Raw genomic sequence first — 24,220 nt, 5'->3', positions numbered from 1 at the left:
AAATATAAGTAAAAGAAAAAACTGCAGTACCTTGAAATCAAATTCAATAATCTACCTGTAAACCCAGAATCTGAACCGTTATGCCAAGACTGCCATCCTTAAGTGGATGCTGTTAATAGACTCACACTGCCAGCTGTGCCAGCTGGTTAGCGGGTTGGTAGCTTTCTTCTTGCTCTTGTTCTTTTCTGTCTTTAACAATGAGCCATGCAAAATGCGTGCTCGCGCCGTTCACGTTTCAATGCAAGAAGGTGCGTAGCCCTCCTCGGTCAATGTTAACGAAGTGAAATGCATCTGAACGCTTATGTACTCTATCGGAGGCGGAGCAAGTAGCAGCAGCAGGAAAGGTAAGTCCACGCCCCATGGGTGTGTCCAACGCAAATGAGAGCATTGCATCCACCTGCCAGCGCATTTCTACAGCAGTCAGGAGCCACTTATCGCGCAGAGAGAGACAGCCTGGTGTTTGAGCTTTCAGACCAATTAAAGAAAACACGGAATACTTGAAGTTGGCCGTCTCGAGGATTTGCCAGTCGGAGTATTCTATTGCTTAAGATCGCACTATCCTAGCGAATACTAAAGTGGAATTTTTCAGCTTCAATCAATGAAAAAGGCAGAAAGTGGCGGCAAATCAGACCAGAAATAGCCCGAGCTCGAGTGCTTTTCAAGATAAGGGACCCAAGCCATTTGACACAGAATCGGCACTGTCTATTCATATATATATATATTTTTTAGAAAACGTCAATTTCAGTGGATTCCTGACTTTTCCTAGATGACTTTTATGAGTGGGATCTCAACTGCCTGTGGCGGAGAGTAGCTAACAAAGAGGTAACTATTTACTTGAACTTTTCACTGACAGCAGGCAATGTGCATCATTCCTTCCAAAAGGATAAAGGAAATTTACAGTATTTTCTATTATCAGACGACTGATGTGACAGCTGTTCAAACCGTTCCTTCAGATGTCATTGAATTTACAGTTGTGTGTAAGCTTTTTTGAACATTTGATATGTTGGCTGTGCCAATTGAGTTGTGTATTATTATTATTATTATTATTATTATTATTATTATTATTATTATGGCAGTAGTAGTAGCAGCCGCAGCAGATGTTATGTATGCATTGGAATGGTTCTAGAGTTTTTCTTCGGAGTCCGAGTCATTACTTTTAGAAAATGCTTTGATTTCCAGAGTTTAAAAAACTAATTCCAGTTGCATGTGCGATACTAAGTGGGTGTATGTTAAAGAATGTGTGTTATATCTGGTTACCTCAGAGTTTATTTATGAGTAGTCTGGTTTTAAAGGCGTTTGAGGTATATTCAACTTGCTCGTAATTTGCGGGTGATGCGCTCATATTGCATAGCTCTATCTCTCAACGAGACAGTTAAACGTGCTAAACCTCCGGCTTCTCTGAACTTTTACTGTACGCAGTTTCTGTTGCCAGGATTTTCTCTGTCTTTCTCTTCCTTTTTTGCAAGTCCAGTCAGTTCGCCAGTGAACTGTCTGTTCAAGCAGACTTGCCAGAAAGGCGCTGGGACGCGCATAAAGTGGAATGGTAGCCTACACTACGCACAGCAAATCCAATGTGCTTTCTTTAACCATAACCTCAAGCAGTTAAAGCAAATGGGCCACAGTGTAAATTAGTACCTAATGTTTTCGTTAATTGTACTTAAACAATCAAAATATTCTATATAACGACATTCTTATCTGCTGTATAAAATATTACACCCTACTTCTACTACCAACGTCTTATGACAGATCCATACATTTGAATGAAACCCCCCATTAAATGAAACCACCATTGAAACCACCATTAAAACTACATAGGTAGCTCACTATGCTATTACAAAATCTAGGCTGAAGAAATATAGCCTATAGATCTGGATGGAGTCGAGGTCTAGGCTATACCTCACCGGTCTCAATTTTTCTTTACACATTAATAAACCTACATTAAGCGCAAGGTAGTTTTAAATGTGTCAGGCTAATAGTCTACACAAGCAAACGAAAAATAAATAAAATTCGCGTAGATTATTGTAACACCCTCTATGCACGGTAGTTTTCACTGGAAAGATATCATCATTGGGATGACTAAGGTTATTGCAACATTGTAAAACAACGTGTATTAGCCTACTTTCCACACATTTCAACTTGAGCCTGAAATTATTTGCGCATGCAATGGAATGTAACTCCGGTCCTCCTAAAGTAATTGGGTATTTTAAATGATCTTACCATGACTTTCTATTATAAATCTTGCGTTTGTTAAACGATTCTCCCCTAGAAGATGTGGTTTAAGCCCGCTGCTTAATATTTACAGGCGCAAGACAACCATGTCGTGCATAGTTAGTGGCTAGACGCAGATCTTAAAGTTTGTTCTTATAGCCTAACTGTTCTAGCGATAAATCTATTCTGTCATTGCTTGTGTTGTCAAAAGTATTGGAATATAATCAAGTATATAATTCGACATGGCAAATTGATTACCATAAAAAATGTACTGATATTAACACTGTACTAGCTAAATTGATACTTTAATACTATATTAGCTCGTTTGCTGTGAATGATGATGATGATGATTACATTACATTACATTACAAGCATTATTATTATTATTATTATTATTATTATTATTATTATTATTTCCTTTAATAAACCCCAATAATTGTAGCGCAATCCCTTTTTATCGACTTCATATGCAAGAATTGAGTTGTCATATAGCCTACTTTGATTAAACTTGTCACCAATACGCCTTGTTTAGCTTTGCCCGCCGCCGTGAGCAATCGATGTTCGTGTAGCTTGATGAACATTTCTGGTCGTTGACTACCTTTGTTATCATTCACTTATGTGAAAGCCATATCCAAAAGGACAGAACGCAATGGAATTATGATTTCGTTGGATTTGTTTTTCTTCGGGCCACATGTGGTTTTCCAACGCAAAAAAGATTAGCATATGTTCAGGAAGCGTTATGAAACCACCACAAGCAGACGTTTTGTACAGTAGCCTAGGCTACTTCAGGTGTTTGTTGGCATTCACTCACTGACTGATTTTGAGAAAGATCTGGTTCATGCATAAAATAATGTGACGTTGCCAAATTATGGGAATTATGTGTTTCGTGAGGAACTAGATATTTAGGTTTTAGTAAAACCAAACATGAAATAAAATAAAAAATAGGCCTTACGCCAGGATATAGCAGTATTTATTGGCCTTAGCTGTAATGGTTGCTCAATTCGGTATTGGCATGGGCAGGCCCGACTACATGTATTTTTGTGTGTTTTAAATATAATCGCATCAAATTAGTCAATATTAAATTAAACGCAACAGTGAAACCTTTTAATTATTTACTGATTTTTAGTCAGCAGTTTGTTTTCTTTTTGCCAGACGGTTATCAAACACCTCTTTGTGCGGTATACCTAGCAACAAGAATGCCAAAGTCGTGATGCATTTTTGTTCATACTATAGCCTGCTGGCAGATATTCCCGTTAGGGACGTATATGAGCCAATTTAAGATATTTGATCATATAATTTTATAAAATCGGCATATTTATTTTACATTCCCTAGTTTCTGAGGCATTGATAATGTCAACCGGTTTCGAAAATGATGCATTGGATTGGCCGCACTTTGTTTTTATGTGCGATAATGGTTAAGAGCAGTTAAACACTTTAGTGCCGCGCAATGAACAATCCAAATGACAAAACTAATACGACATGTTTGATCAGTAAAACAAGCGAAACATTCGCATTTTAGTCTTTATAGGCAGTTATATTTTAATTTTAACTTACCTTTTTAACCAACTAGAATGAATAGATAAATAAATAAATAAATAAACCCTCCTTTATCTTCGCGGATGACTGACTCTCTGCTGCAGGCCTACCTTCAGGCAATATTGTAGCCTATGCAATGTATAGTGTTTAGATGTATCATTGTTTTTAAAAAAAGGCTATATTATAGGTAAAATGGATTTATGGTCAAACGCTGCATTTTTAATAAGTTGGCCTGTGTTGCACAGTGTAACTTGCAGGTGGGAGAGTAGTGGGGTTTGACTAGATAAATAGCAGGATAGTTAACAAATTACTTGCAAATAGCTGAGGTCCGAACAGCTGGTTTCATTCACGCATGTAAATTAATTCTTTTCAACAATATCACGATTTATGTCCTCTTTCTCCTTTTCTTCATCTTTTCAGCTCTTCTGCAGCTTGACCCAATGTTTAGTGAGATAGATTGCCTTGGATTTTTACAGTTTTGTTAGATATGGGGTGATGTGTTCTTCAGTGCTGTTTTTTTCTGTGCTCTTCACAGTGTATTTTCATTAAGATTGTAAGAAACAGAAATCTACAATCAGAATCCCAGTATAAATTACCTGGAAAAAGTGAACAGTGGCAGGATAAGTTCACAGGATGAAGCTCATGGTGTTTAGAATTTCAGGGTGAAAGTCGTGTTATGTTGGTTAAGTATTTCTGGGGGAACTAGCCTGTCTGTTCCCCATTCACCAGGTATCAATACATTGAATTGTTCCAGTTCACTTTTGCTGATGCCAGTTTCTCAAAAGGCCACAGCTTTTTACTCAATGATGGGTGCACCTAAAGCATCTACATACAGAGGACTATTGTACTTGTGTTGAGGCAGAGGCACTTGGTGACATTCAGGATGATGAGTTGTTTGATTACATAGGCTTCATTTATAATCAGGAACACCTTTAACAAAATCTTTGCCCTGGGAACATTTGCTTTACGGTATTGTGCATGGTTACTTTGAACTAGAAACCTGTACGTGGAGAGTAAAGTGACATGACAGTAATTGCCTGAGACAATTATTCACTTTTGGTTGTCTTCTTTGAAGTAACCTGCTCTGTGTCTTCTCAAATGTAGAAAAACGAATATTACAAATTTAAAAGGTAATGATAGAGGTGACGTAGTTATGGAGGGACCCTAAATCAGTGAATGGGGGTGCTGAAGGTATCTCTAGCTGTAAAATAATCAATCACCGGAATAGGATGTAGTGAACATAGGTTCAGTTCAACATCAAACAACACTATTCAATGAGTCGGAATGGACTGTCTGCTCTGGTTAGGGGTGCTAGGCTATGATTCTGTTTGATCAAAGGGGCTACGCTTATGCATATTTATGGTTGGAGTTTATGAGTACTTCTATAAACATCAGGAAAACTACTGTCTGTAAGTGAGAATTCAAATTTAAAAGGTCAGTATGAAAACAGGAGGCAGAGATAATTAGATGTATTGAGAGGTGAGGAAATGCATAGAGATAATTAATACTTGAAGATGTCACTGTTGCAAGTTTAACAATGTAGGACAAAATATGTATTTCATGCAATGAAATATTTTGTGATCACCCCTTTGCATCTGTATGTTGAAATTGACAGAAGACTGAGCTGGGCTTCGTATTGCTTTATGATGTAGAAGTTCTTGCCACTGAGTGATTTTGTTTCTTTGGCATGGAATGGCTGGAACTTGGCAGTTGCATGAGATCCTCTAGCTTTGAACCGTACTGTTTCTTATTCAGTAATGTTTCAGACATTCGGAACTCACAGTGCAGCTGTGTGGTCTTTTCACTGTCTCTCAGACCTCCCCACTCAATCATAAGACAGATGTGTGTGTGTGTGTGTGTGTGTGTGTGTGTGTGTGTGTGTGTGTGTGCGTGTGCGTGTGTGTGCGTGTGTGTGTGTATTTTGGACTGAGAGACTGTTGCACCCTTGATAGTGACCATATCAGTGATATCAGAGCGACGGCTATACAAATAAATAAAGAAGCACTCGCATGAGATCTGGACAATTATTCAAGTGCTTTATGATGCATATGTTCACTGGATGGACAGGAGCGGGGGCTTTTATGAAGTGCATGTTTCTGAGGTGTGTGTCTGCTGTAACCTGTAAAGCATATAATCTGCAGTGTTTGAATTTTAATTTCACTGAATGACTTTACCATCATTTTCTCACGGGTAGAGGACACTTCTACTTCTACTGAATTTTTACCTTTTCATCAATTACTTCCATCGAGCTGTTTTATTTAAATAATCATGAAAGATTAATTAGTCTAATAATCGATACTAGGAGCAGTTGTTGAAAGCAATGATTAGTTCACTGAAATTGAACAGAGTTAAGATTTCGGTCTCCTCTGTTTCAAACCTATGAACAGCCACTGTTGTAGATACACACACCACCCAGTAAACATCAGATATAAAAGCAGTCTGGAATGTTTGATTATTTTAAGACATTTAACAGTTTCCTATAACATTAGTTTTATCTGTGATAAAGACCTGTTATCTGTTTGAAAGCAAAAGATTGTAAACATCAGTGTTTGCATTGGATTCGACTGGTTTATTTGTTTAAAAAACCATACTGGCAGGAATAGTGGCATTCCAAAATGCATGAATCATGGTCTAACCAGGCTTTTGTACTGTTCACTTTGTATGGGCAAGAGATTATGGTTTGGGTTTAAGCAGTCTAGCACGTATAACTCACCTTTATTTTGACTGTGGCCTGGTGTCGTCGCATCCTTCAACGGTGCCTTTTCCTATCCCAGCTCAATCCTGAGCAGTGTTTCAGACCTTAGCTTAGACCATCCTCTCTTCCTTTCAGGGACCTGGGATTGTTTCTCTGTCACAGGAAGCAGACACACAATGCTACTGGACGCTCAGTGGCCATTTCAGACCCTCGTGGTTCTGACGATATGGGCCCTGGGATCTCAGTGTGACACTCTCTCCACCCCACGCGTCTTCCTCCCCTTCAAAGGTAAGGAACATCCTGCATGCATTACACCTCTGAGAGTTTTCTGCCTTTTGGAGATTGGGGAGAGCTGGTGAACCCCTTTTTTTCTTGTTTCTGGGCTGACATACATCAGCCTCCCCAATGGAGGGGATTTAGGTCAATTTACTGCCATTCCAGCTTGTCCTGTGGTTGGTGGACCATCATGATGATTAATCATCAAATCGCCAGTTCATGCGGGTTCTGTGCATGAACTGGCAATTTGGTGATTAATAAGTGGTCTGATCTGGCATCCCATAAGCACTTCTGAGGAAGTTATGGAGAGACAGTGTTCATGTTTCACCACGGCCCTTTCCTAACAAACAGAAAGAAATCATGCGGCTCTAATTCACTTCCCCTCAAACATCCTGTCTATGGAGATTTCCGACAGCTGTTTTCACTCCAGTACGTAGTAAGAGTGACTGAAAACAACAACATAAAAAAAACCCACGAAAAAAAAAACAAATCAAATCTACAATGAAGGCAACAGAATGCTGCCTCTTATCCAGAGCGACTTATAAAAAGCACAGAAATACACAAGTGCACTCAAGTATGTTAACAGCAGCTGCACTCAGAAAAGGAGCAGTAACAGTAACTCATCTAGAGTCTAGAATGTACAATCAGCTGTACTGTCAGAATGCTGAGCTATCCTGCATGCATGTTCAAGTAACTTGGCAGCATAGCTAGAATGAAAAAAGTAGGAATATTAGCTATATATATAGTATATATCCTAAATGTTCCTATTTCTTTTTTGAAAATCTACTTTCTTCAATTGTTCCATTAAATAACTGAATAAAAATTAATTTCCTGCTTTGGCCAAATTGAAATTCAGTTAACCCCAGCTGATACACAGCACTCTAACAAATACATCTTTCCAAGTTTTTAGGAATAGCTGTTGTTACCCCTGGTAGTGGAATGTGGTTCGGCAGCACTGTGTGGCTTGTGCTGTGGCAGTTGTATGGATTAGCCTGGGACCATCAGAGTATGGAGAGAGTAGGGATTAAGGAAAAAGCAAATTGCCTGGATCGTCAGAGCAGAGCGATGTTCCCCTTAGCCTGTCCTCCTGTGGTGAGATCAGACCTGCGATTAGCAATTGCAGTCAAGGGGACAGCAAATGCTTGTGTTTGCTTTGCTCTACATTCCCAGAGCTGGAGAGCAGGAGTTGACTTCATTAAGAAGGCAACTGCAGCCCGCTATTATAGGCTTTTTCCTTTTTTTTCTTTTCTTTAATCAAGTCGGATTTAACACTTCACTTGGTACAAATCCAGAGCTTGCCATTTATTTCCTCTTTTTTCAATATGGCCTCAAAAGTTTATTTTCTTTCTCTATTTACTCCCCCCCCCCCCCCAATCTCCGGCACTTTGAAATGTATTTTATGTGTGTTCTGTGTGTCTCTATGTGCGTGCATGTGCGTGTGTGTGTGTGTGTGTGTGTGTATGCATGTGTGTGTGTGTGCAACGTGTCTCCACTGCCCCTTGGATCTGTCACTTCCTTTCGGGTCAGATCACCTTGTGCATTAAAAGCTGATCATATAGAAAAGCAGGCTGAGTGCTCAAAATAAAAAAATAAAAATTAAATAGGGAAACCTTGCTTTGCCATAAATGACTGGTAATCCTCAGTGTTTCTCGTGAGAGTAATGAAATGCAAAGAGACTGATCCCAGGGTCATTTTAATTCCATTTTAGTCTGTAGTCATGTATTTTTTGTAATCTGGTTTAATGCAGGAGCAGGGAGTGTACTGACACAACATGAAGTGGTTTAGTTTGAACATGAAATGTCTTTACTTTTGTCGGATTATTGCATTCTGTATGTTAGGTGTGAACAGAAAGCCAGCCTTCTGAAGCAGCAAACCCACATGAGGAGTTAAGAAAGTGTTGTTGTCTGCATAAACAGCATTACATCAGCAAAATTCTTTCTTTATACTTACCTGTTTGGTTGCTTTCTTAGCAGAGTGAAATTGAACATTCTGCTGGTTCTACATCCATAATCCTCAAGAGTATTAATCATTATGTTTTTATTATTTTTATTTCCAGTTTAATGGGTTTTAGAGTTCCTGGTTATTCCTGTATTTGCATTATAACTTCACTGTTATCTGTGGCTGGATGGCAACCTTCACTCCTTATATTATCATGTTTTAACATTACACTCATGTTAAAGGCATGGTTTATTCCCCATTGGCCAGAAACTTGTCATATGATTATTTTATGAACCATGGCCTCTAGTGTCTGCAATTAGCTTCAGCTAGAATATCTCTATTTGGGGTGCAGCCAGAGAGGTATTAGCTAAAGTTCGGTGTTCGATGGTCACAACCTACCCCCAACAACAAAAGCGCTGCTGGCCTTTTCCGCTCTTTTTCAGATTTTAATGAGAATGCATGTCTTGCTTCTATTGGCTGACCCTGCGACAGCGAGGAATTCAGACATGATTTCCTTGTGCACACACAGACGTTCTTTATTTGAAAATGCGCATACGATATGTTAATGCTGGTGCCGCTCATTAAATTCTAATGAGAAACGTGGTGGCGGTATCCTCTCAGCAATAGCATGAGTCGAGTCAAGTTGATCTGTCGCTCCACGCAAAGGTCAAAACCTTGACCTCTTAAAGCATATGCACTTGTGTTTGCCATTAAAATGGACCTGGCTCTTCCTAATGAACCTGGCCCACTCCAGTGGCAGAGTCAATGAGTGTTGTTTGTGTTCTTCAGTCTGAGTCTCCCTCCTCAAGGTTTTCACACTGATCCTTGCATCCTTGCCTCTTTCTTTGAAAAATGAGTGAAGCACATAGCAACTGTAAAACTCCAGCCTACAGGCAAATGTGAAGATATGTGTGTCGATGCCTTGGGGGGAGATATTATGAAGAACTTTATTCATTCATTGAAATAATTGCACAATCTATTTTGTTCTCTTATCATGTTGCTGTTTGGATGCGCTTTCTCAGGCAATGTAGTTTCAGGTATTCCTCAAATAAATGATGAAATACCCTTACAGTATTGGAGTGGTTTTGGAAACCAGCTTTTGTATTTTTTTTTTTTAAATGTTACTCCTATTTCTTTAATGACTGCAAACACCACTATTGAGCACCCAATGAAATTGTGTAATCTGCACAATGCTTTTCAGCATCTGACTTGCATTCTGCATGATTGCTGTTGTTCTGTAGTGCAAAGGGTTGTGATAATTTGCTGTCAGTTTTATGGCTGCAAACTGGATCTAGACAGGTACAGAGAAGCGTGCATGATCGATATCAACCACAGCATATACTGCCAATGAGCATATTTGAGGAGCGTATATACAAATACAAGGCAAGAGACCTGCCAGTGGACTTTGGCCAGGCTTATCTCTGTCATCACACCCAGCTGGTGTAGAAAAAAGAAGACTTTGACAGGAAAGTCAGAAGTGAAAGTTGATTGGCTGGGAGAGTTCTAGTAGGAATAGCCAGTGAGGGTGAAAAAAGGCTCAGACTCAGAAGGAAGGGGGTGTGAAAGGAGACCCTGTGGAGAATCGATTACTTGGAGGATCTGGTGAGGACTTAGCTGGCAGTGACCCGAGAGAGGAAAGTCCACTTTTTCCATTAAAACAGAACCTGACCTGGGTTAATCACACAGTCTGAAGGCGTCCGAAACCTCAGCCAGAACCAGCAGGGATTAAAGTTGAATGAGGAACCCATTATGGGTTTCATGGCTTTCATTAGATGTACTTTCTGCCTATGACTCTTGGGTGTATGCTGGAGCCAATGGTAGATCTTTTTCTTCTGTCAGTACAGATTGTGCTTCCCCCTTCTATCTAGCCAAATAGCAAAAGGATATTTTCACAATATTATTTCAGATTTAGATTTTTGTCATGGAGCTGTGGCACAGAGCAGAGTGCACCGCATTTGGAACACACTTCTACATCAGCAGCGAAAGCCAGATCTGAATTCAGAGGGATTGTGAAGGGGCTGTGATCCCTGCATCCGTATGTGACCAGCTATGTAAATGTTTACATGCAAGCCTCCATGTAAACTCCTTTAGAGATGCCATCGGCTTTATGTGTGTCACACTGCAGATTATTGCTCTTCCTCAACATCGTAAACACGCCCGTTGTAAATGAGTGCGCACCGGATAAAAAGAAAGAAAGAGAATACAGAGAAAATAAAGAATGCCTTGAGAAGCCATTACTCAGCCGTTTGAACAGAAAAGTCTGAACATGTTGTTTTAATCTTACATTTTGCCATATTGTGGCTCAGCTGCTGGAATGCTTGCCTGAACACAAACCATGGCCAGAGAGGGCCCTTTTTATGATTGCAGTTCAAATTGGTATTAATGTCAACGCACCCACACGCTTTGTAACAGGCAGAATTCATTTCTCTTAGCAGTGCAATCATGTAAAGCCGGCTCATTTTTGCTTCTTCCCCTCGTTAGGCCAAAAGAGTCCTGTTTTCTTTTATTGGGTGTGAAAGGTTAAAAATGTTCTCGTTCTACACTAAAAAAGAATTTTTTAAAAACTCCTTCACCAAGGTAATCCGGTTTATGGGGCAGCAGTGCCCTTAGAAATGACCCAGGATTCAGAAGCTGTTAGAACTAGCCTTGATCTATATCAGCTCTGATAAGGCAGTGTGTGTATATCTGTGAGAAGCAAACAAGTTTCCTCATGATTAATAAACTCAAAGAAGCCGCCTTCAGTATGACACTGTAAAGACAGAGGTTGACTTTCCACTCCACCCCCTCCTCCCTCCCTCCCACCACCACAGCCTCCTGCATTGGTCTCTGGCGGTATCTGTATGCTGTGTTTCAAATGACTGGAGACATATTGATTTATTTGTGCTCCACGTTGGTATCAGCTGTTTTCTCAAGGCCCCGGTGCATAGGACAGAACACGAGGGACATATTTGAAAAGCAGGGGAAAGTGTAAAGCCAATGAATGTATAGTGAGTGATTGTATGCAGGTGTCGGTTAAATGTTGCTTCTTGTTTGCCAGCCAGTTGTATTGGGTCTGTTTTAACAGTGCAATCAGTTGCTTTCACAGCCTACTGGCTGAGGGTTTAAATTAAATAAACTTGTAAGATAATGTAACATAACATAATATTAATGTGTGTTTATACATTTTAGGGTATTCAGTGTTGACTAGTGTAAATAAACAAAAAATTTTATTAAAATTGAATATGAAGAGCAAGTTGAGGATAACCTGACAATGGATTTATGGAGTGAATTTTTGTTTATGAAGAACATTCAAGTTCAGGTTAGTAATAATTAATCTGTCTGTGTGGGCTCTCTGTCACTTCATTCAGCCACAGATGATAAATGTGGAATGGCTTGTTTCTGAGCTGCAGGTGGGACTACACTATGTTGTGGGAATGCTCAGGAAGACCCTTTTAAAGTGCCATGGCATCACATCAGATTATCTCCTGCTTGAAAATGAGGGATGCTGACAGAGGCCAAATCCACTGGGAGAGCTGAGAATGTGGGTCACCATTATCGCCATATCCGTGCACTACTGCAGCATTGGGCGTATCCCAGGGCAACATGGCTCCGCCTCCTCTTTAGGCAGAGAAGTGCCCCACCCTTCCATCCTGCACACGTCTGTCCTCTCGCAGTGCAGTGAGCGTCCAGCATCTATTTTTGTCCTCTGGCTAAAACACACACTATTTTTGGTGTGGGGTTAGGACCACCTCTTGGAGTAACAGGGTGTTATGGAGAGGGAGAGCCCTGATATGTTGAAATTGCTTAATATGTATCCGATCACTTAGTAGTGTTTTTTCTCATTTTTATTTATTTGAGGTTTAGCTACATACTGAGACTTCTTGTATTAAAGGATAAAAAAGAATTGAATAGGTACTATTCAAGGAAGTGACCTTTCACCATCTAGGGGTTTAATGAAGCATTTCTTTGCAAGCATTGTTGTTTCTTTGCAAGTCATTGGGTTCTTTTCTCAATGAAGGTTTGAGTTGCTTGATGATTGTGTGAATGAGTGTGTGAGTAAGTGAGTGAAGCATGCTGCCAGTTACAGGGCTGTCTCCCCTAGTTACAGGTAAAAGTGTGTGTCCTAGCCATTTGGAGGTTTTGGAGTATAAATGTAAATCATCTTTGAGTATATCCTCAGTGCTGGCCTATTGCAGTCATAGCTTGCTTAAATGGCGCCCTCTCACACAAAGAATCTACTATTCACTGACTTCTCAGGAGAGGACACATTAGAGAACAGGCCAATTCTCGTGGCGTCCACTTTATTACTGGTTACCCATTATCCACGCTTGAACTTCACCGAAATGTGATTCTTGCAAATGTACATAGTTGTTTGAATTATTGTAACCTATATTTTCAGAGATATTTCAGTGGCACAGAGAAAATGTCTTGTGCTTTTTCTCCATCTGGGTATGTTTTACATCACTTACATGTGGTGCAGCAAGATTTTATGTTTACATTTTTTTATTGCACTCGTACTGTACCTACAAAGTTCTCTCTAATGAACTGGTCCTGGAATGTAGCCCTATGTTGAGTTTCTCTTTACCAAATGTGAAAGTGAACCAACAAAGACAGAAAGTAGAAAGAGGTACGGTGTGTTCGCTGGTGATAAGAATATATTTCTGTGTATGGTTCAAGGAGGGAGAGAACATGTGTGGGAGTTTTTTTTTTTTTTTCCAAAGCTCAGAACTCCTGATAATCAAGCAGAATAAAGTCCCCTCCAACCCCTATGTCCCATTGGGGTTCTAGGTTCTAACAGTGCTTGTTTCAACCGTACTGATACCAGAGCTTGAGCTAAGTGCCTTGGGTTGACCCAGTCAGCCAAGTGATACCCTGCTGTCAATGGGAGGCCGAAATGTCAGACATGGGACTCCGGTGAGAAACGACAACCAACACCAGTCTGCCTGAGTGGATTGAGGTTACCCTCGCCAGCCAGGCCAAACCTCCCATGCAGGACAAACCTGAGAAAGGTGTACCAGGCCCAGAGGGGAACTCTGTGTCAGAGCGCTCCATTCTCTGTGACCTGCAACAGAAAGCAAGTTCAGGGCCAAGGGCACCCCTGACAATCAGTTTGTATCCCAGGATCTCCTTGTGATTCGATAATGAGGGTCACATGATATGAGCTTCTCCATTACTCTGGTTCTATATCTCACCCTTACTCTTACCTCTACCCTTACCATTACTTTCTCTCTCTTTGTATGTCTGTCTGTCTGTCTCTCTCTATCATTGGAGCATTACAGGCTTTTGTTCTCTTACTGTAAACCTGAGATAATATGACAGGAAATTAGTCTGACACCAAGTTTGCCTGTGACTCACACACTAGTTTGATCTAACAGTATATTAGATTGTGAAAAACATGTCTGCTCTTGTAAGTGAAGGTATATTTAAATACAGTACTTAACCTGGGCAAAAGAAGAAGGGAGTGGTGGCTGAATATTTGGACACCTAGCCCTTAACACTTGTTAAAGCGGCAGTGTATTTGCATGTGGTGGATGGTAAACGGTTCAGGTCCATGCAGTTGTATCAAGCAATGAGACTGAGAGAGAGAATATTCCAAATCCACCCAATGCCTCAGGATCAATTGGCATTATCAGAATATATTTGTTTTTCCAACTGTCAGGGGCACCCTGACTGCTGGCCATCACAGCATTCGCAAGGCTCACTCACTGTATACCTAACTGAACAGGACCGAGCCCAGATAGACGCTGTCTTTTTGATGGGGGCTGTGTGGGAGGACGAGGGGGTGTTGAACGAACATCTAGCTGAGTCACATATGAGGGTGGCATTACAGTGTATGTCCCAAACACCACAGTATTCTAACATCTCTGCACAGCTTTCCCACAAAAGTACCCCTAAAGTATGCATTGCTACAACAATGTAATTTTCCATCTGTGTCGGCTCCAGTCTTACCTCCTGTGCTGTCAGTCTGTGGTAAATCATTCCCACTTGGCCCACTCTGAAGTTTCTTTTTTCCCCCACTTTTAAACACTAGTGCCACAGTGGGAACACTGGAACACTGGTTTTCATGTGCTCAAGAATCAAAATTTTTTGTATTAGAGAAATGTCTTTAGTTGTTTCTGCAAGATGGGGCCTCAAACTTTTGTTCGCACAAGTCGAATAGCAGCTCATAAGCCCTGTGAAGAAATCTGTAAAGTTCTGAAGTCATGTGGGTGGTCCAGCCCTTAATTTCATTGTTGGAGTCTGAGGGAACATAGGTTTGGGTAGATCCTGGTGGGGAGGTGGGGTTTTGTGGGGTTAAAGTTCACACTTGCTTTTCTTACAGCTGTTGCAATCAGTACAGCTGGACACGCTCTGCTGAGAGAGACAGACAAAGGAAAGGAATGAGACAATATTACTCGGACTAAAGTTTTCTCAAGCTCTAAATGATGCATTGCAGTGATAATGCCATGGCATGCTCTTGTTAATGTTCTCCCTATGTTGTCATTTCCTGTCCCCATTCCATGACATCACTTTCCATTTCCCCATTTCGCTGTGCACTGCAATGGTGGGAAAGACAGCTGTGCAGTTGCATGCTGCCGTATCACAGAATGTCTCCCAGATAAAAAGGACACTCACCATGTCCTGCTCCACCAGTGACAGTGTGCAGTCTACATACATTTGGCTAACTGGTGCCTTTAATCATGGAGCAACTCTTTGATTCCCCCCTCTGAAGGGCTAGCAGAGAAAGCAAAGGAGCAGGAGCAGAATTCACTCTACTCTATTTCAGCTCACGCAGGAAGTGGGCTGTTTAAGAAGGATGCCCTTCGGTCAGACTTTCACCTGTGGATGTCCGCTGGCATTAGGTTTCCATCGCTGTCAGAGCCTCATGTTGATGGAAATTGAGAACACCCCTGTAGGAAATAGCTATGGTTTCTCACTGTTGTCTGTCTCATCTTTCACGTCAGTGTTGTTGCATCTGTTGCAAATGACCATGAAGGAACATTCCATCCAGTGATCATGAATCACAATTTTTTTTTAACAGGACAGAAAACATTTTTTACCCGTATGACAGAACAGTCATATGGGTAAAATAAATTAATATAAATATAATCTAATTTTACCTGTATTTATCACATCAACAACTTTGCAGGGTATGACAGCCACCATAGTTGATAGCCCATGCCATTTACCCTGGATTTGCTTATTTACAAACAGAGCTTTTGCAAAGGTTTGGTTTCTCTCTTATGGATGATTCTGGAAAACCATGTCTATTGCCATTTACCATAAGCAGGCTTGGAAGACAGCAGGAGTACCCGGTCCTTTCTCTCACCCCACCTTTCCTTTATTTCTGTTTTTCACATTCACTCAAACTCAGATTCTTAGTTTCAATACTGACTCGCATTCACCTGTCTTTTAATGGAAGAAATACCCTTTTTGCTTGATGGTTTAACAGCGCTTTCACCTCTAATCGCATGCTCATTTTATCTATTCATTTCAGAGAATACTGCATAGTAAAAAGTCTCCTGGCTGGAGGACTTAGGAACTGGAGAGTTGTCTTTACCTGTCAATCTGACTATCTTGATAGAGTACCAGTGAGGGATGCCATGTTTACAGCTTCCCTATGGAGCAGTTACCGTGCTCACAAGAAGGAAACTCATTTTATTCTGTTGTCCCTACTCTGACCGTGACACCCCTTGTAGATCATAGTTATTATTGTGGTTTTCCCCCTTAAGACACTTTTCCTTTCAGCAGCGGTAAGTTCCTTGATGAATGGCCCATTGCTTGTTCTCCCTCTCCCTCTCTCTCCCTCTCTCTCCCTCTCTCTCCCTCTCTCTCTCTCCTCTCTCTCTCTCTCTCCTCTCTCTCTCTCTCTCTCTCTCTCTCTCTCTCTATTCTCTTTCTTCCTCATTCTCTCGGTCATATAAGAAGGGGCAAAACATTTACTGAAAAAAGGGAAAAACTATGATTTGTGGCCATCAGAATTTAGCTGCTGTGTTTACTGGTTTATTTTGTAGCCTCAGACTCTGAGTCTTCACAGGGGCAGTAAAGCAGTGTTTAGTGGGGTGTGCGTATTTGTTTGTGGTGTGGTTTCTAGTGTAGTGGGGTAACATGTTCCCGACAATGAAGGTCCTCATCCTTGGCGTGATGCATGCACCCTGATTCCCATGACTGCATATAGCACACTTCATTCTCTCAAAGCAGACCAGTCCTGTCAAACAGGTGTAGCGGCTTGCCATCGCAGACAGCCGTCTGGTACAGATGTCAGCAAGTTCTTCTCTTGAATCCTTCTTTTCAGAGTGACACTTCAAAGGGATATCCTGTACGTTTTAGAGGCTTTGTGCTCCGCCAAAGTACGGCAACAAAAACAATTGTGCGAAAAAATAATAACTGACACCAGTGGCTTTGTGAAGCATATCCGTGTGTCCGTGTGCTTATTAGCAGGGCCTGTCAAACTGAGTGAACTTTCCTTAGCTTCTGCTAGAAGAGTTAAGTGCCAAGTAGAATAGTAACCCTGACAGATTACAGGATGCAATTATGAGTGAGTCAAGTCTAACCCATTGAGATCTCTTCAGTGTGAGACTGAGGACATCACATTGGCCTCTCAGGTTCACGCACTGACTGCTGGCAGTTATCTGATGGCCTGGAGATGAAGTTTGATTGAAGGAATGATTAATTAGGGTTAATCACCTCAAGAGTTGTTTTTGTAAGAGTTAGGAATGCTGGGGGAATTAAATAGTGCGCTTGGAGTTGTAAGTGTCATTAGCTGGCTTGGCTATCGGAGGGCTGCAAGGCTGAAGAGCTCTGCAGGAATGCTGGGAAAAGACCACTTGTAGTCATGGTGACTCGGAGGACTTTTAGGAGATGCTTGTCTGAACCGTAATCTTAAGTGTCGCTTTGTCTTGTCATTGACTTGTGCTTCTTTCCTTCATTAGCATGATGGGGTGTAACAAAAGTGGACCACTAACAGACTGGGGTCTCTTTCATAATGGAATCACAATGAGACCAGGAAGGATTTCCTTAAAGCTGTCTTTTCTAGCCTCTTCATTGTATCCTCATAAACGTAAAGAAAATCAGTCCCTCTCACCTCTCCATGAAAAGGAAAGAGCATATTTTGAGGGGCATCTTTTTGATGGCTGAACTGTTATGTTTGGCCTGGCTGTAGTGGTAGTTCTCATCTTTTGCTGTTAATTATTTGTCACAGAGTGGACTGCTCATTCTGTTGGAAGCTGAGAAAAACGCTTGAGCTCTTTGGCTAGACGGTATTTCCTGAAGTCACAGGGGTCAGCTCTCATCCTTTCCTCTCCTCACATGTACTGAGTTCTGTACATTTCACCGAGGCCATCTGCTAATGTTACTTTGGCTAGTGTTGGTTAGCCATTACTCTGAATGAAATGGTTTAAAGGTTATGGCGTGTGTGCGTGTGTGAGTGCGTCCATCGGTCCGTCAGTCCATCTGTGCGTGGGGGCATGTGTGTGTGTGTGGATTATCATGTGAGAACCATAATAAGAGTGGTACACACAAAATAAACAAGTGCACAAGCATGCACACACTGATACATACAGACAGAAGGACACACATGCCCTCTGCCCTCCAGATGAGCTTGCGGTGTGGGAGTTCTCTCCAGAAAGGTCACTGCGCGAGGTGTGACCCGCGGGTGAAATTTGGAGGAGTGGGGTCAAGGGCAGCATCCCTTGTGTTTATCCAGCCTGCCGTCGTTTATTACCCTCTGCCTGTCAGCTCTGGATTCAGTTTCTGCAGCCGGTGACCCATACAGCCACTCTGACAACATTTGGACAGTTTGCAGGGGAGAGGCCTTGTCCCGTGGCTAGTCCGACCAATGTCTGGGTTCCAGAAAAGGGGGAAGAGGGGTGTGAAGGGGGCTGTGGTCACTCGAGTGGGGGGAGAAGGAGGAGCGTGTTCTGTGAGAATGGTTATGCGCAGCGCTCGCTCTCTCTCCATTAAGGACTATGTTCTGTAGTAAAGCAAGGCCACGCACTCTGTCATTCTCGGTGTGGTTTACATATAGCATTCTGCTGACCCTGTGTGCAACAGTACAGGGTGTCAGATGTGTGTCGGCAGGGAGGGTAAAGAGGCAGTGGCTCCTAGACCTGCTATCCGCAGGAGATGGGAAGTGCAGGGCGCATGGGTGTTGGATTTCGGGGGGCTACTGTATACACCAGTCGGGCCCTGGTTCTCATCACCTTCACCGCATGTCTGAAGGAGAGTATGAAACTTCGGTGAATAACCAGCCTGTCAATGACAGTGATATCCCAGTACTGATCATTACACTGGAGCCAGAATATTTTGGAAATGATTGTGAACTTTAGTCCCATTCTCTTTTAACCATAATTTCCTTTTACAGCTAGTGCTCAACATGCAGCCAAAATGTGAAAAATGCACAAAAACAGAATCATTAAATTGGGTGGACACGCTTTTTGTGAGCAATAATCCTTTAGGGATTAAACACGTAATGTATTTATTCCAGTGGACCCAAACTTAAATGCTATAATAAAATGCTTGCGCCCTCTGCAAGCGATAAACAATATGAATAGTCAAAAATGTACTCTTTGGTGGTGGACCTACTTGTATAAGCATTCGGATAGACTTTCATGCATTCATTTAAATAATGTATTTATGAAGGCGTAGCTATTGTTTCTTTTAACACTCTCTTTTCTACCTGCCCAGACCCAGTCCTTTCTAAGAAAAGGACGAAAGTATGACGGAGCTATGTGCCGAGCGGGGAAATTGAGAGCAGCCGTGCGCGGCTTGATGCAGCTTTTGAAGCATTGTGTTTCGCTCGCTCTGCTGTTTCACTGTCCTGGACGTTTGTGTGAGTCGGCGGAGTAGGTGTTAATAGTTACCGTAGGAGATGAATCTCTCATGAGCGTCTATTGATGTGATGCCAGGCCCCCCCCCCAACCCTCCTCCTTACTCCAACCCCTCCACCCCCCCCCCCCCCCGCACCCCAAGCCTGTTTTTGTTTGCAAGCCCATCTCTTCAGCCTTTCTCAAGAGCTGCCTCCAGTTGGGGGGTGTGAAAGGGGACCCGTAGTGTGCATTCCTGTTGTTGTCAGTGTCGCCTCCGCACTCCTCCCTCTCTAGGGGCTCTATGGCTCAATACCAGCGGGGCGTTTGTGTGGGTTAGCCCTTCATTCACAAACTTCATTCACATTCTGAGAGACCCGGGGGCGGGCGCAAAACTGGCATAAGGCGTTTGTCAATGAATGCCTCCTCAGCACACAGATGTCTGTTTATATTGTTGCATACCACACCATGGGTCACGGCACCTAATGGGAAAATATATAAACGTTTACTAGCGTAGCTGCCTACCAGTGTAAAACAAAATGTAGAACTTTTGATTGCTAAGCAACACTTGGAGATAAAGTGAGGCTCTTGTTTGCAGTTTCCCTCTTGGCTGCATTTGCCATGTCAACATCAAGTCCTCTGTTACAATTTAAAAAATGTGTGGATTACAAATGCAAGTGGGGACAGCTAGCTGTTATTTACAAGAGTTGGGCAATGGTATGACGTAATGCACTGTAGGAGAGAGCTTTTCAGTAGACATTAAGGTCAATAGATCTTTCTTTTTTAACCTGGCAGAGCTGTCTGTTTATGTATTTCAGCGAAAGATCATTTGTGATAACGCATTTCATTCTTTATCATACTCAGTGAGCTGTTTTTAGGATATCAGGTTGCCAGGTTATAATTCTGAACATCATCTCCCCCCCGTCGATGCCTTGTGGTCCACAACCCTAAGAGACTCAGGGGGCTCTGCCATTGGGAAACCATTATTTATAACAATGGCGGAGCAGAGGTCACCCGTCCATGGCTGTGAATTCTGCGGGGATTGTGTTTCAGAGTGACAGGGGAAAATCCTCTTAGATAGTCAGGGCACTGTGGAGCCAGGCTTTAGGGCCCATGTGGGGCCCCTAATACCAAAGTAGGGGCAAATAAATATGCTTCTCCATATGCATGCAGGAAGTCTGTTCAAATACATGTTGATATGCACTCTCATGCATGTGTGCATGTGCCTGTGCACCTGTACCAAAGAAATGAGCTTCCTGTTCTGGGATCAGAGATCAGGGGAAAACAGCATCCAAGGTACCAAGAAAACCTGCACTTTTCCAAAAGTTCATCCAGATTTTGTCTTGTTTTGCAAATATTTATTATGCAGAGGGTGGGGGTGAACTTAATGAAGTCTCTGTTTAACTTCCTAACTTGGCTGCTTGCTTCTTCCTTAGCCTTTGAATTGGGTTAATGAATATTTTATTGCTGCTTTACTGTGTTTAGCATGGTGATGATATTTCATTTGTCCCCAGAGGGGCATCCCGCCGCGTTTCCCAGGACATCAGCGAGGCCCTTTTGCCTTTCTGTGGGAAGACAAGCAGGTTCAGAGCACATAGAGAGAGGGGGAGAAGGCGAGAAAGAGAGACTGAGAGAGAGAGACAGAGAGAGAGGGTTGTGATTTCACACTCCCACTCCTCGGCACCTCTGTTCGGCCCCAAGGCCAGGCCGCAGACCCCTCAGTGGAGATACAGTGAGGATCAGGTTTCAGGTTTTTGGTCTTATCTTGAGGCAGAGAGACAGAGAAAGATTGCAAGACAGAGTTGAGAGAGAGGGAGAGAGAGAGGGAGCAATGGAGAGAACTATCGGCTGGACATGAAAAAAAGACCATAAACCATTACTCTGGCTATGTTAGCGTGTCCTCCGGTGGACCAGATGATTCCTCTCTGTGTGCTGCTGTAGGTTTGCAAAGCCTTCAACAGGCATGGCTCTGTATCTTTATCACCGCTTTCCTTGAGAGAGGAACTGTAATTCTGCCTGTGGTGGAATGATGTAGTGTGGCCGTGGTAACCAGCGGCAGGTTACATGGCCGTGAGTGAGTGAACGGAGCTTGTTCCACGGCGGCGGTTAGGGGAGATGTTTTATAGGAGTCGCGCATGCCCTGCTGCCTGTTGGCAGGCCTCCGGTGTGAGAAATGGCTTTTTAATGGTGCCCTTTAACAGAAATAAGGCAGGGCACATAACAAACCCTGGGGATTTTTCAAGGGAGGAAGAAGTGGTAGAAAACAAACACCTCTTCCTGTTTTCAATCTTAATGTAGCGTTGAATAAATCAAGCCCATCGGAACTAATTGGCGGTTGAGAGATAATTGATGATGTGTAGAGTTATTGTGAGTTAATGACGCGATGGGGGGGGATGCTTGCACGATGGAATTAACCCCTTAAAGCCCACGCTGATGCTAGGCAGGTTTGTTGCAATGCCAGATCATGTTTGTTTGTTGTCAATGATCTTAAATAATTGCGATTCCAAGCGAACATATGTGATTTCATATATTGATTACACATATTAATTCCATCGGATATCTGAAGGTTAATTAATAGGACTGCTATGTCTGGAAACCGATTTGTCCCTGGAAATGCTGGTGAAAGGTGTGTTCCTGAAAGTAATGCTTTGGGAGATTTAATAAATCACAATGTAAGTAAACTAAACAAAGTCCAGCAGTGGTCAAAAGATTTTTAAAAAACTCAATTTTAGCTGTTGACCATTTTCTTCTGAAAAATGAAATGTACCAAACCTCCTAAAGGCTATCCCTCGGTCACACAAAAGCAATATTAAACCTGGCTGTTGGATCCCTTGGTGGAATCAAGTTTATGATAGTATTCATTTATTTTTTGTCATTTTCTTCTTTAAAAGTATATATTTTTGGTCCTGCGGCTGTGCCACTGGGATTCTAGCATTACCTTTCTTTTTCAATCTCAAGGTTATTTCAGCTCTTGGCAAGCATCAGCGCAACAAAGCGGTCCTGCAGGGCTCCTCGTGATCAGCCCTCTCTCCGCACTCATCATGCTGCTCCGATCGACTCCTGCTGCTACATTTAATCAGTACCACACGGGGTGGGTGAGGGGTTGTGAGGCTGTGACCTGTCACTCACATACCTCCCCACACACACACACACACATGCGTGCGCACACACAGATACGCACACTCACACAGGCAGACACACACACACCTACACACACACACACACACACACACGCACACACATATGCACGAGTGCACACACTCACGCACACAGGCACACACGCACACACATATAGGGTCTGCACAGCGCCAGCTTGTAACAGCATACTATGCCTCATGCCCATTGACATTGCATAGTACCTCAGTGGCATTATGACCGAGCGAGAGTCTGATAAAAAGGTTTTGGATTCTAATAAAATGTTTTAGCACTTAGGGGTCCCTTTAATTAACCCAGCAGCTAACAATTTCTCTTTTTACAGTACTTTGTTTCTTCTTCAGAAGAAAAAAGCGCTGCTTGTGGGCACCAATTAGCTACAATATTTCTGTGTGGCTTGAGCACCGGACTAGGGTTTATCACAGTGTGTTCTTTTCTATTTGTTATCCTAGATAACCAGAACCTGCTGCAGACCATTCATTAGTGTCTTTATCTATCCACTCAACAGTGAGACAGTTAATCGATGAAAGATCATTGAGTTGTGCTTCCAAGCGTGGGATTCAAGCTCTTCATCATCACATTCGTATTAGTTCCCTGTCTGGAGACAAGTTTCTTATTTCTACTTGTGAAAGCTTGGCAATTTATTTTCTGAATTTGTTGCTTCGTGTGTTTAGTATATTTGAATTACATCTCACCTAGTTTCGTTAAATACCATGGAATAAGCTTTGTGTTATTTTCAGGTGCCTATGTGCATTAGTGAGGCATTTGTAAGAGAAAACGTTGGAAAGTCTGGTTTAAAGACAAAATATACTGGCGCTACAGTCTGTTTCATAAGATAATGGGAGAAATTTTCCCATATTTATCATCCTGCACCAGACGGAGTGAAACAGGGTCACCATTTTATTATTTTTTTTGTAAAGGTCTCTGGTTACAGGCATTCGGCAGCCATTAAACTATTTACTGTTCAGTCGGCATGGGACTGAGTTCAGTCAGATTTCACCTGATGACTGAAGCCGAAGAGGCAGGCCCAAGGCTCAGACTCGACTGCTTTCAGATGGGGTCCTAACAGTCACCTGTTTAGAATGGATAGAATGAGAGATATGAATGGCCCAGTAACTCAATTAAATTAAATGCTTTGTCCCTTAATGTCTTTACTTTAAACACTTTGTGTCACGGTTGAGGAGGGTGGGACGCAATTGCGGACCGAGGGGATCTAAAAGTTAACCCTGAGGGATAACCACCAAATCGCTGAGCGATAGAAAGGGAAGGGGAAAAACCAAATAATAAAAAGCGAAGTAATCGCTCTCTCCACTCACTGAAACTTGTCAGCGGGCTCAGAAAACTAAAAGAAATTAAACACCGCCGCAGCGTAGCTGCCCAAAAAGAAAACCCCCAATAGAAAAACAGAGTGGGGTCACTTACAAAAGAAAAAGGATATTTGCAGCCCGGTGGGTAGAAAACAAAAAGAAAACTAAAGAGATGAGGGCAAAATGTCCTCCACAGCGCAGAGAGATAACCAACTCGAGAAGAAACTAAACGGTGATCAAATCAGGCAGATAGGATCAACACGGTAACTTCTGCCGATTCTCACACCCCTACACACTAAGAGTCTGACAAACAATGAGTCTGCGCTGAACCCCAGAAATCAGGG

The 24,220-nt window shown here is 42.2% G+C and overlaps 1 protein-coding gene across 2 annotated transcripts in view; it reads left to right on the top strand.

Moving 5' to 3' along the window:
- The first annotated feature begins 418 nt into the window (after window positions 1–418).
- The window catches only part of sema3fb (sema domain, immunoglobulin domain (Ig), short basic domain, secreted, (semaphorin) 3Fb), a 77,854-nt gene continuing 54,052 nt past the window's right edge, over window positions 419–24,220 (top strand). For both annotated transcript variants that reach the window (XM_064306303.1, XM_064306302.1), the window contains exons 1-2: window positions 419–822; window positions 6,575–6,727. In XM_064306303.1, the coding sequence (XP_064162373.1) occupies window positions 6,616–6,727 (112 nt within the window). In that variant the 5' untranslated portion in view covers window positions 419–822; window positions 6,575–6,615. The remainder of the gene's footprint in view (window positions 823–6,574; window positions 6,728–24,220) is intronic.

Source organism: Anguilla rostrata, chromosome 13, assembly GCF_018555375.3.
Source record: "Anguilla rostrata isolate EN2019 chromosome 13, ASM1855537v3, whole genome shotgun sequence".
Classification (NCBI taxonomy): Eukaryota; Metazoa; Chordata; class Actinopteri; order Anguilliformes; family Anguillidae; genus Anguilla; species Anguilla rostrata.
Note: the sequence above shows the minus strand (reverse complement) of the source record. Positions and strands in the feature narration are given on the sequence as shown.